The 13,943-nt window shown below is 40.9% G+C and overlaps 1 protein-coding gene across 6 annotated transcripts in view; it reads right to left on the bottom strand.

The window, feature by feature from the left end:
- ZNF385D (zinc finger protein 385D) overlaps positions 1-13,943 on the bottom strand; it is a 940,592-nt gene that overhangs the window by 237,095 nt on the left and 689,554 nt on the right. For all 6 annotated transcript variants that reach the window (XM_049710123.1, XM_049710121.1, XM_049710122.1 and 3 more), the window contains one exon: positions 13,758-13,900. In XM_049710123.1, the coding sequence (XP_049566080.1) occupies positions 13,758-13,900 (143 nt within the window). The remainder of the gene's footprint in view (positions 1-13,757; positions 13,901-13,943) is intronic.

The following is a 13,943-nucleotide window of genomic DNA, read 5'->3' as shown; positions in this document are numbered from 1 at the left end:
CTTAGGTAGGTTTGTTCCTAGATATTTTATTCTTTTTGTTGCAGTGGTAAATGGGAGTGTTTTCTTAATTTCACTTTCTGATTTTTCATCATTAGTGTATAAGAATGCCAGAGATTTCTGTGCATTAATTTTGTATCCTGCTACTTTACCAAATTCATTGATTAGCTCTAGTAGTTTTCTGGTAGCATCCTCAGGATTCTCTATGTATAGTATCATGTCATCTGCAAACAGTGACAGCTTTACTTCTTCTTTTCCAATTTGGATATCTTTTATTTCTTTTTCTTCTCTGATTGCTGTGGCTAAAACTTCCAAAACTATGTTGAATAAGAGTGGTGAGAGTGGGCAACCTTGCCTTGTTCCTGATCTTAGTGGAAATGGTTTCAGTTTTTCACCATTAAGGATGATGTTGGCTGTGGGTTTGTAATATATGGCCTTTACTATGTTGAGGAAAGTTCCCTCTATGCCTACTTTCTGCAGGGTTTTTTATCATAAATGGGTGTTGAATTTTGTCAAAAGCTTTCTCTTCATCTATTAAGATGATCATATGGTTTTTCTCTTTCAATTTGTTAATATGGTGTATCACATTGATTGATTTGCGTATATTGAAGAATCCTTGCATTCCTGGAATAAACCCCACTTGATCATGGTGTATGATCCGTTTAATGTGCTGTTGGATTCTGTTTGCTAGTATTTTGTTGAGAATTTTTGCATCTATATTCATCAGCAATATTGGCCTGTAGTTTTCTTTCTTTGTGACATCTTTGTCTGGTTTTGGTATCAGGGTGATGGTGGCTTCATAGAATGAGTTTGGGAGTGTTCCTTCCTCTTCTATATTTTGGAAGAGTTTGAGAAGGATAGGTGTTAGCTCTTCTCTAAATGTTTGATAGAATTCGCCTGTGAAGCCATCTGGTCCTTGGCTTTTGTTTGTTGGAAGATTTTTAATCACAGTTTCAATTTCATTGCTTTTGATTGGTCTGTTCATATTTTCTATTTCTTCCTGGTTTAGTCTCGGTAGGTTGTGCATTTCTAAGAATTTGTCCATTTCTTCCAGGTTGTCCATTTTATTGGCATAGAGTTGCTTGTAGTAATCTCTTATGATCTTTTATATTTCTGCAGTGTCAGTTGTTACTTCTCCTTTTTCATTTCTAATTCTATTGATTTGAGTCTTCTCCCTCTTTTTCTTGATGAGTCTGGCTAATGGTTTATCAATTTTGTTTGTCTTCTCAAAAAACCACTTTTAGTTTTATTGATCTTTGGTATCGTTTCCTTCATTTCTTTTTCATTTATTTCTGATGTGATCTTTATGATTTCTTTTCTTCTGCTAAATTTGGTGGGGTTTTTTTTTGTTCTTTCTCTAATTGCTTTAGGTGCAAGGTTAGGCTGTTTGAGCTGTTTCCTGTTTCTTAAGGTAGGATTGTATTGCTATAAACTTCCCTCTTAGAACTCTTTTTCTGCATCCCATAGGGGTTGGGTTGTCGTGTCTCCATTGTCATTTGTTTCTAGGTATTTTTTGATTTCCTCTTTGATTTCTTCAGTGATCACTTCGTTATTAAGTAGTGTTTTGTTTAGCCTCCATGTGTTTGTATTTTTTACAGATCTTTTCCTGTAATTGATATCTAGTCTCATAGCGTTGTGGTTGGAAAAGATACTTGATATGATATCAATTTTCTTAAATTTACCGAGGCTTGATTTGTGACCCAAGGTATGATCTATCCTGGAGAATGTTCCATGAGCACTTGAGAAAAATGTGTATTCTGTTGTTTTCGGATGGAATGTCTTATAAATATCAATTAAGTCCTTTTTGTTTAATGTATAATTTAAAGCTTGTGTTTCCTTATTTATTTTCATTTTGGATGATATGTCCATTGGTGAAAGTGGGGTGTTGAAGTCCCCTACTATGATTGTGTTACTGTCAATTTCCCCTTTTATGGCTGTTAGTATTTGCCTTATGTATTGAGGTGCTCCTATGTTGGGTGCATAAATATTTACAATTCTTATATCTTCTCCTTGGATAGATCCCTTGATCATTATGTGATGTCCTTCTTTGTCTCTTGTAATAGCCTTTATTTTAAAGTCTATTTCGTCTGATATGAGAATTACTACTCCAGCTTTCTTTTGATTTCCATTTGCATGGAATATCTTTTTCCATCCCCTCACTTTCAGTCTGTATGTGTCCCTAGGTCTGAAGTGGGTCTCTCGTAGACAGCATATATATGGGTCTTGTTTTTGTATCCATTCAGCCAGTCTGTGTCTTTTGGTGGGGGCATTTAATCCATTTACACTTAAGGTAATTATCGATATGTATGTTCCTATTCCCATTTTCCTAATTGCTTTGGGTTTGTTATTGTAGGTCTTTTCCTTCTCTTGTGTTTCTTGCCTAGAGAAGTTCCTTTAGCACTTGTTGTAAAGCTGGTTTGGTGGTGCTGAACTCTCTCAGCTTTTGCTTGTCTGTAAAGATTTTAATTTCTCCATCAAATCTCAATGAGAGGGGGCTTCCCTGGTGGCACAGTCGTTGAGAATCTGCCTGCCAATGCAGGGGACACGGGTTTGAGCCCTGGTCTGGGAGGATCCCACATGCCGTGGAGCAACTGGGCCTGTGAGCCACAACTACTGAGCCTGCGCGTCTGGAGCCTGTGCTCCGCAACAAGAGAGGCCGCGGTAGTGAGAGGCCCGCACACTGCAATGAAGAGTGGCCCCCGCTCGCCGCAACTAGAGAAAGCCCATGCACAGAAACAAAGACCCAACACAGCAAAAATAAATAAATTAATTAATAAACTCCTACCCCCAACAACAAGAACAAAAAGATCTCAATGAGATCCTTGCTGGGTAGAGTAATCTTTGTTGTAGGTTCTTCTCCTTCATCACTTTAAGTATGTCTTACCACTCCCTTCTGGCTTGCAGACTTTCTGCTGAAAGATCAGCTGTTCACCTTATGGGGATTACCTTGTATGTTATTTTTTGTTTTTCCTTGCTGCTTTTAATATGTTTCCTTTGTATTTAATTTTTGATAGTTTCATTAATATGTGTCTTCACGTGTTTCTCCTTGGATTTATCCTCTATGGGACTCTCTGTGCTTCCTGGACTTGATTAACTATTTCCTTTCCCATATTTGGGAAGTTTTCAACTATAATCTCTTCAAATATTTTCTCAGTCCCTTTATCTTTCTCTTCTTTTTCTGTGAACCCTATAAGTCGAATGTTGGTGTGTTTAATGTTGTCCCAGAGGTCTCTGAGACAGTCCTCAGTTCTTTTCATTCTTTTTTCTTTATTCTGCTCTGCAGTAGTTATTTCCACTATTTTACCTTCCAGGTCACTTATCCGTTCTTCTGCCTCAGTTATTCTGCTATTGATACCTTCTAATGTATTTTTAATTTCATTTATTGTGTTGTTCATCATTGCTTGTTTCCTCTTTAGTTCTTCTAGGTCCTTGTTAAATGCTTCTTGCATTTTCTCTATTCTATTTCCAAGATTTTGGATCATCTTTCCTATCATGTTTCTGAATTCTTTTTCAGGTAGACTGCCTATTTCCTCTTCATTTGTTAGGTCTGGTGGGTTTTTAGCTTGCTCTTTCATCTGCTGTGTGTTTTTCTGTCTTCTCATTTTGCTTATCTTACTGTGTTTGGGGTCTCCTTTTTGCAGGCTGCGGGTTCGTAGTTCCCATTGTTTTTGGTGTCTGTCCCCAGTGGCTAAAGTTGATTCAGTGGGTTGTGTAGGCTTCCTGGTGGAGGGGACTGGTGCCTGTGTTCTGGTGGATGAGGCTGGATCTTGTCTTTCTGGTGGGCATTTCCACGTCTGGTGGTGTGTTTTGGGGTGTCTGTGAACTTAGTATGATTTTAGGCAGCCTCTCTGCTAATGGGTGGGTTTGTGTTCCTGTCTTGCTAGTTGTTTGGCATAGGGTGTCCAGCACTGTAGCTTGCTGGTCGTTGAGTGAAGCTGGGTGCTGGTGTTGAGATGGAGATCTCCGGGAGATTTTTGCCATTTGATATCATGTGGAGCTGGGAGGTCTCTTGTGGACCAGTGTCCTCAAGTTGGCTCTCCCACCTCTGAGGCACAGCCCTGATGCCTGGCTGCAGCAGCAAGAGCCTTTCATCCACATGGCTCAGAATAAAAGGGAGAAAAATAGAAAGAAAGAAAGGAAGGAAGGAAGGAAGGAAGGAAGGAAGAGGATAAAATAAAATAAAGTAAGATAAAATAAAATAAAGTTATTAAAATAATTATTAAGAAAAAAAATTTTTTTAAGTAAAAAAAACCAAAAATGGACGGACAGAACCCTAGGACAAATGATGAAAGCAAAGCTATACAGACAAAATCTCACACAGAAGCATACACATACACACTCACAAAAAGAGGAAAAGGGGAAAAAATAATATATCTTGCTCTCAAGTCCACCTCCTCAATTTGGGATGATTCTTTGTCTGTTCATGTATTCCACAGATGCAGGTACATCAAGTTGATTGTGGAGCTTTAATCCACTGCTTCTGAGGCTGCTGGGAGAGATTTCCCTTTCTCTTCTTTGTTCTCACAGCTCCCAGGGGCTCAGCTTTGGATTTGGCCCCACCTCTGCTTGTAGGTCACCAGAGGGCGTCTGTTCTTCGCTCAGACAGGACGGGGTTAAAGGAGCAGCTGATTCGGGGGCTCTGCTCACTCAGGCCGGGGGGAGGGAGGTGCAAGGAGTGCGGGGCGAGCCTGCGGCGGCAGAGGCCGGCGTGACGTTGCACCAGCCTGAGGCGCGCCGTGCGTTCTCCCGGGGAAGTTGACCCTGGATCCCGGGACCTTGGCAGTGGCGGGCTGCACAGGCTCCCGGAAGGGGGGTGTGGATAGTGACCTGTGCTCGCACACAGGCTTCTTGGTGGCGGCAGCAGCAGCCTTAGCGTCTCATGGCCGTCTCTGGGGTTTGTGCTGATAGCCACCTCTTGCGCCCGTCTCTGGAGCTCGTTTAAGCAGCGCTCTTAATCCCCTCTCCTCGTGCACCAGGAAACAAAGAGGGAAGAAAACGACTCTTGCCTCTTCGGCAGGTCCAGACTTTTCCCCGGACTCCCTCCCGGCTAGCCGTGGTGCACTAACCCCCTGCAGGCTGTGTTCACGCCGCCAACCCCAGTCCTCTCCCTGACCGAAGCCCGAACCTCAGCTCCCAGCCCCGCCCGCCCCGGCGGGTGAGCAGACAAGCCTCTCGGGCTGGTGAGTTTACTCGGCACCGATCCTCTGTGCGGGAATCTCTCCACTTTGCCCTCCGCACCCCTGTTGCTGCACTCTCCTCCACGGCTCCAAAGCTCCCCCCCCCGCTCCACCCGCAGTCTCCGCCCGCGAAGGGGCTTCCTAGTGTGTGGATACCTTTCCTCCTTCACAGCTCCCTCCCGCTGGTGCAGGTCCCGTCCCTATTCTTTTGTCTCTGTTTTTTCTTGTTTCTTTTGCCCTACCCATGTACGTGGGGACTTTCTTGACTTTTGGGAGGTCTGAGGTCTTCTGCCAGCGTTCAGTGGGTGTCTATAGGAGCAGTTCCACGTGTAGATATATTTCTGATGTATCTGTGGGGAGGAAGGTGATCTCCGCGTCTTTTCCGCCATCTTCCTCAACTTCTCCGTGTAAACTGAATTTAATTGACATCTCTCTGAACCAAACAAATGGAGATGTAATTAACACTGTTTCTGTTAACTCTAATCCTGGCTGAGGGAGGGGAGGCATCCCCGTAGCTGGATCAGGTAACAAAGTACAGAGCCACAGGGGCAAGCCAAAGTCAAGAATAATTTTTGAAAAAACAGGAGACAAAATGTGCCAGTAAATATGGTAGTCTTTCCATTTTAAAGATGGAGGAAATAAAGATCCTAAAGGCTATATATCTGAAGATAACAAAAAGTTGAATTTGAAATTTTCTATTTTGAGTTCTGTATTTTTGTCATTCACCTGTAATATTATAAATGCATGTTTAACCTGCAGAATAATCTCTGTATGTTAAGCATACTTAAATTTGTCCTTTTAGAGTCCTAAAGTGCCTCACCAACATTTTTATGGTGACAGCCGTTCTGGACTCACATGAAATAGTTAATGAATAATACAAGGGACTGATTTTAGAATACATTCTATAGGCAATCACTGGGATTTTTACGTCACTGTCCTTTTATATAATGGGAGTAAATAAATATATGAGCCAACATAAAATTATAAATGCATATTAAGGGGATGGCTTGATGCTATGTTCCCTTATATTTCCTAATAATTGCATAAATTAATAACTTCAGTTAAATAGAAATAATCTAACGTATGAAGCAGTATTTAGATTTTTAAAATTTTCATTGAGACATTTCCTCCCGTTATGTTTCATATGATACAACTGTAATGACTATTTCTCCTCTATTAGTTTTCTGTCAAGCATTTTTCCTATCTCTCTATCATCTCTCTATCATCTGTCTTTCTATCTTTCTATCATGCATCCATCTACCCTCCACTCATTCATTCAAGAAATGTGTGTTGACAGACACAGAAAACAAACTTATGGTTACCAAGGGGGAAAGGGGGTGGGGGAGGGATAAATTAGGAGTTTGGGATTAGCAGATACACACTACTATATATAAAATAAATAAACAACAAGATCCTACTGTATAGCACAGGGAACTATATTCAATGTTCTGTTATAAGCCATAATGGAAAAGAATATGAAAAAAAATATATATATATATCTCTGAGTCATTTTGCTGCACACCAGAAAATAACACATTGTAAACCAACTACATTTCAATTCAAAAAAAAAAAGACATGTGTATTGAGTCTTTGTGATATCCCAGGCTCTATAACTTAATGAAAGAGACAAATTTGGAACCAATTACGAATCTCAAATTAAACCTTAACTTTTACCATATAGCTTTCCTTGGCCATCTCCAAGTAACCACTCCTTCCCTTGGCCTCAGGTAGCACTTATTTTCACAGGCCTTTATTTAAGGATTTAATTACTGAGTTCTTTATAGAACGTTTTAACTATTTCACCGCATGCTTGCATAGACCTTATTGTCTGATGCTTGCATAGACCTTATTGTCTAATGTAGTGGGTTTTTTCTGTTTTGTTTGTTTGTTTTTTGCGGTACGCAGGCCTCTCACTGTTGTGGCCTCTCCCATTGCGGAGCACAGGCTCCGGACGCGCAGGCTCAGCGGCCATGGCTCACGGGCCCAGCCCCTCCGCTGCATGTGGGATCTTCCCGGACCGGGGCACGAACCCGTGTCCCCTGCATGGGCAGGCGGACTCTCAACCACTGCGCCACCAGGCAAACCCTAATGTAGTGTTTTTGTATCTAGATGCTTTACCACCTGCTGATAGAAGAGTATTTTCAAGAGTGATGAATCAACTGGGTTGATGCCATAGTTACAAAGACCATTCCTCCCACTCCTCCTATTCTTTCTCTTGTATTTCCAGGTCTACTAGAGTGTCAGACAGATAGCTGGTGCCTAACAAATGCCCAGAGAGTGAATCAGTGAGTAAGAGATGAATTACCTCTTCTCCCTCCTCATCCTCTCCATTATACTTATTAGTACTTTCTTTACAACAGATACTTTTGATGCAGCTATTTTTAGGAGGCACAGTTTTCAATCTATAGAATTTTTCCAGTGGTCTCAAAAGTTTGTAGAATGAAGAAAGCATTGAACGAATAAACGAATGAAAAACTCATTCCTGTATTTTTCTCGCCAACAATTTGGAGATTGTGACACACATAAAAGCTTAAAAATTTCACAGCAAAATTTTGCTTTTAACCAGTTGGGATGCAAGTGATGATTTCAGGTATATGGTGCATACTAAGCATTCAATAAATGGCACCTATGACCAAAGTCCTGAACAATGTCACCCTATAAGGAAGGCTCCTAGTATTTCTGGGAGCTAAAGCACACCGTAGAAGGATCATGCCTGGGGTAGAGCTGCAGCTACCAATAGCTTCAAATGTCCCCAATGCCCCACCACACATACACCAAAAAGCAAGTTCCACAGTGGCAGAGACTTGGCCTGTTAGTTTTGCTGTGGAATCCTAAGGGCCCAGCACATAGTAGGCCCTCAATAAATATTTGTTGAGTGAATGAAGAGATACTCTGCAGAAGCGTTTAAGAAGTATCCAGTGTATGTAGTCATTCTCCTGGCTTTCCCTCCCTCTACCCACATATGTTCAAAATCTCAGGCCCTATCCCTGAACTACTAAATCACAATTTGCATTTTAACACGATTCCCTTGATTCTTCACATGCACCCTAATTATGAGAAGCACTCCTACAGGACACATCAAGTTCACTTTCCTGCCCCCCCACCAACTGATAAAACTTCTGAGCCCAAACTAATGCCACATTCAAGTTTATATGGCTGGTTGCTTGTAGGGCCAGTGTTTTTGAAAACTCAGAACTGGAGTCAGATGCTAGGATTTGATCTCTCTCAGCCTCTTTCTCTTCCCCCTTTCTTCCTCCCCATTTGCTCCCTCTCTGGCAATGAAGTCATATTACACAGAGGAACAGGACAGAGTCAAAATTTCTAGGCTAATTTACTTTTTTTTTTTTTTTTTTTACTGTTAAAGAATATTAGCCAGGGCAGACTGAAAAACAAAATAGTCATCTCCTGTTTTTGCACACCTTGCTGCCTCTTTGCACTCTGCATGACCTCCTTACACTTCCTTGTGAATCTTCTGGAAGAGACAAGACTCAATATTTGCTGAGTATCTGGCTTATGCAGGTGCACTAGGTCGAGCTTACTCATTTAATCTTTATGCCAACAAGAAATATAGTCATGGGAGGGGAGCATGGAGTCAGGTTCACTGTCAGCTTCCATCAACATGTCCTCCAAAACTTGTACTTTTCAATGATATTCGCAATGTTCATTATTGTCATGACTACTGAGCAGAATATGAAGAAAATATGTTAGAGACATGAAAAACAAAAAGGCAGTTCAGAGACCTTTGGAGAAAATTGTCAGGGAGTATAGCCATTTTTTACAGGTTAGCTCCAATCTAAACAATATCCCAAGGTCTTACCCAAGCCCATTCTCTGCTTCCATTTCCAGCATTTTAAAACTCAGCTACCTTGCTGGTAACAAACCTAAGAGATAGTTAGCCACTATCCTTTTCTGGCACAGGACACTGGGGCTCCAATGGACTTAGCTTCTTGCCCAAGATTGCAGAAACTTTTAGCTTTTCTGATTCTCAATAGTCCTTTCCATTCTGCCATCACGTCAAGTCTTCTGTTGGCAACTCAGCACTGCTTCCGCTCTTACGTGCTCCCCCTTACATCCTAGAGACAGGAAGCCTGAGGCGTACGTTCCCACAGATCTCGGCCAGCAATTTTCAGTGTAAGAGCCCACTAAGTACTCGAGATACACGTCTTTCAGATATCACATTAGTGAAGCTGTCTTACCGTGTCCTACTGGGTGGCACGTGATCTTTATTTGCCGAATTACAGATGATAACACTGATCATTTGAGTCAGATGGTGCCTGCTAGGTTTCTCCACTGTAAAGTTCCTTTTTTTCTTTGTAATTAGTAGGTATTTGTGTGGAAATATCTGGAGACTGTGTAAATATCCTGTTCCCTATATGTCCCCTGGCTAAATAACTTGAATGTTTGCCAAATGCCAATTTTTTATTTTCATTTTTCCTCCTACATTTATTCACAGGCATTCTACTGGAAGTAAAAGCTTTACCTTCTCTGTGTTTAATTATATCTGTGTGGAATCATGGATTCCTATTTTATTCAATGGATTATAATCTATTGTTATCTTCTTAAAAAAAAATCCAAAATCGTGGGATTTGGATGAAAGTAACTGGGATTATTGGGCATCCTGTATTTCTGCAACTTCCTGACTCTATGAAAGCAAGTAGAAAAACCAAGAGCCAGCAACAGCCTTCCCTGACCTTTGTTTGCCCAACACCTCCAAATGTTTTTTAAGCATCTAAATCCTTCTATTAATTCCCTTCCTGTCGGCATGCCTAGAATAGTTTCTATTTTTCTCACCAATCCCTCACTAAGACAAACATAAGGACAGCCTTTCACTCCTGTCCTTGAGCAGCCATTCTATCCTAGACATCATTCTCTATAAAAGCACCCATATTTATAAATATTTATTTATTTGTCAGCTTCTCCTTTATAAACTAAATTATTTCATGGTAGAGGTCATAACATAAATTTTGTTATCACTATTCCTAGCACTTAGAAGATGCTTGATAACTAGCAGTTGACTGAATGGACCAAGCTCATACTACTTAGAAAAGAAATATTTCATTACTAAATACCATTTACCTATTTCCAGGATTGGTTCCTTTCAAGAAATGCACACGCAGAATGGGATCACTGAGATAAGAATGGTCCTAAGCACTGAAACTCCAGTGAAGAGATTGAAGGATAGAGTAGGGGTATATGAGGAATTAAAGGAAACTTTCTCTTGTCTGAAACCTACTGGAACAACCAGAGATACAACATCCCTAGGTCAAGGGAATGGCTTCTGTTGCTATTCCTTAAAGTTGGCTTTAAGTATATTAAAGGATCCTAATGATTTTATTGAATGTCCTTTTATATATCCATAGCCCAGGTCATATCCTACATCTGTTTCTCTCGTAACTGTGTGTGTGTTGTTTTGTTTGTTTGTTTGTTTTGTTTTGTTTGTTTCTTTGTTTTTGCAGTACACGGGCCTCTCACTCTTGGGGCCTCTCCCGTTGCGGAGCACAGGCTCCGGACGCGCAGGCTCAGCGGCCATGGCTCATGGGCCCAGCCGTTCGACGGCATGTGGGATCTTCCCGGACCGGGGCACGGACCCACGTCCCCTGCATCGGCAGGCGGCCTCTCAACCACTGCGCCACCAGGGAAGCCCTGTGTGTGTGTTTTTTTAACAGATGTTTCATGATTCTTCCTGACTCACATCTGAACCCAATGGTTTATACTCTTATTTAAGGACAATAATCTCAGATATTCACGTGTGTATTTTGTTACATGTATATAACTGAAATTTCTTTCCTTTACCATTCTGCCACACTTTATCCCAAATAGACCATTCTATACTCATATACTCAGAGAAGAAATATAACAGGAAAACAGTTTCTGATCACCATGGACTTTGTTTCAAAAGGTCAGATGAAAGAAAATTGTGGGGTGGGAAAGAGGTAATAGCAGTGTGGCACATCTAGGCGGGAGGCACCGCTAGAGCCTCACCAGTTTGTGTGTTCAAAGTCAAGAGTTTGGGCCTAAAAGGCCATGCTCACTAGGGGCTCATCATACCATGATTGCCTATGTGGACACATAACTTGATGAACAGAGGAAGTCTCCCACCAAAAGCTGGGTGGATAATCTGTTAGATTCTAGAGCCCTAGCACATCCTGAAACCATTAAATTTCACTTCCCTACAGACTAATGAAATGGGCTTTTGAGCCAGAAATAAAATCAACTTACAGCAATCAAATGTTACATTTAACACAGCCTGAATTTGTAGATTGAGAATCACACCTGCTACAAAATCAAGAACTCAGGCTGTTACTTAAAGAGATGCTCTAGATCATAATTCTCAGTCCAAAACTACCAGATTTGGGGCTTTGCAACCATTCCACTCAGTTGGAAACAAAGAATGGCTTAATCCATGACTGGCTGCAGCTTGACCAGCACTAGAAGGAAATAACCAACAGGTGGAGCAACAGAGGGTCTCTTGGTTTAAATGGAAGAAATAACAACACAAGTCCAAATTATCATAGAAGAAAAAGAATCAAGTAAAACTTTGGCAATCAGTTAGTCAATGAACCTCCAAATTCAAAATAAGCATTTACAGGCTATTTATGAATATAATACCTGTCATTAAAGCAATGATTATTAATGCTGAGCCCTGTTCTAAATGATTTAACCCACATAATCATGACCACAAGCCTACAAAGTAGGTTATTAGTCCCATTTTACAGACAAAGATATCGAGATACATAAGGATTATGTGACTCACCCAAGGTCGTGATGATGGTGAGTAGCAGCTCTGACTTGAACCCAGTCATTCTAGCTCAGAGTCCAGCTTGACCACCATGCAATGCTGTCTTTGCCCACAAAAGCTCAACTACTTTGAATGGGATAACCCCAAAGGAAGAGATTAGCAGGTCCACTCCCTTTATTTTAAAGATGACAAAACAGTACCAAAGAGGATTAAGACATTTGCTCAGTGTCCTATGGCTCCATATATCACTCATCTTTGTTTTATGACAAATAATACTCATTGCCAATCAAATTAATCATTTTGCTTTTCATGTTTCCCAAAGGGCAAATCAAAAGTTTAAAACCCAGCCTTTTACAACCTTCCAGGAATTGTACCTCAGCTTCTCTAGAGCTGATATGAGACGTGAGGGACAGGAGGCCAAGTAGTCTCAGAGGCCAGGTAAAGCACCCTGATGGATCATCTCCAGGTGGCAGGAAGCAAAATGGTGCCAAGAAGCCACTTAACAGTGGAGCAGGCAAAGAGCTCAGAGAGAGGAAACCCAGGGACTTTACTGTGGTCATTCAAGAATCAGGAAATTTGATTCTGAGCAATTTTTTCCTCTACTCTTATTGAAATACCTAGAATTAGAAACCTCTACTTTGGAAATATGATCTTTATGCTGTTCTATTTTGGTTCCATCAATTTCAAAATAATATTCCTATGGAAAATCCTTCATGCTCCCCAAAGCAATGAAATCACTGTGATTTTCCCTTGTCCTTTAGTAAAGGCTAGTATGTAACCATACCATCTCCTTGGCAGGTCCAAAGTCCCCATGACAAAGCATGATTAAAATAAATAAGACCCACTTCTGTCTCCTGAAGGAGAATGATCTAATTGTGGGCAGATTTTTTTAAAATCCATCATGGGGGTAAGAAATCTGTTTTATTTAGCTCACTGGGCATTCAGAGACCTTGCGTCCTAATCCCCTTCACCTTGGTTGTGTTGACATGTCCTGTCATTGATAAACTCAGACCTGCATTATAACAACGGCTGAGAGCTGAATCAGATGATATTAGAAAAAAATGTCACTCACTGGCTTCTAACCTTTTCAATCCTTATTTCTATTTCCATCCTAGGAATATTCTCACTGCTTGTACAAAAAAAGATGATGATAAATAAGAGGAATCTGTCCACTTATAAAGACATGCTTAAGAGTGAAAACAGGTAAGTATTGAACTTTTGTTGAGAAGGCTGCTGACAAAGCCCCCAAAACAAGGTCATTTAAGAAAGACTTAAGTTGAGGAACTGTGCCTGAGCAGGAAGAAAATAAAATGAAAATTCTTGGTACCAGAACCCTACACTGTTTTAAGTTAAGAGAGAAAATGTGCTGAATACATGGAATGTATCTCTAGTGTGATTATAAGGGTCCTCTTTATTAAATCAGAAAAGAAATAACAGATTTGAAAATTAAAGTAAAAGGTCCAGAGAGAAGAAACACATGTTTAAGTTTTTAGACATCTACTTGAATTTGAAGGCTCTCTAACACATTCATTAAATTTCAATTAAATTGAATTTGGCATGGAAAATAAACTAATAAAATCGTTAGTGTTGTCCAAAAAGACACTAAAAGAGAGACATGAATTCATGATCAACCTAATCAGATTACATCTCTTTTCATTTTCCCTTTGAAGGAGCCTGGCTCCGGGGACCTTACACAACCAGGCAGACAACTAACCCTGACGTGCTTTCAGACAATCTATGGAACAAAGCATAGAGTAAATGAGAGGTAGTGAGCAGCTCACTCCTGGCCCTTAAGGTTTTCCAGTACCTACCACCCTGGCATATGCAGATGATGTGGGACTTACCGCATTAAAATTGGGGAAGAGGTTGACTGCGGCCGCAGTGTCAAGAGGAAAGGGAAGAAACGGTTTAATATCCAGCGATGGTTGCAAAGGAGGGGCTGGTGGACGGACCAGGGCTGGGAGAGCGGGGTTCTGGCATGTACCACCTGCACAGAGGAGAACAAAGGGAGCAATCAGGGACATGGTGCA

The sequence above is a fragment of the Orcinus orca genome, chromosome 5 (genome assembly GCF_937001465.1).
Source record: "Orcinus orca chromosome 5, mOrcOrc1.1, whole genome shotgun sequence".
NCBI classification, from domain to species: Eukaryota; Metazoa; Chordata; class Mammalia; order Artiodactyla; family Delphinidae; genus Orcinus; species Orcinus orca.
This window is presented reverse-complemented; position numbering and strand designations above follow the sequence as displayed.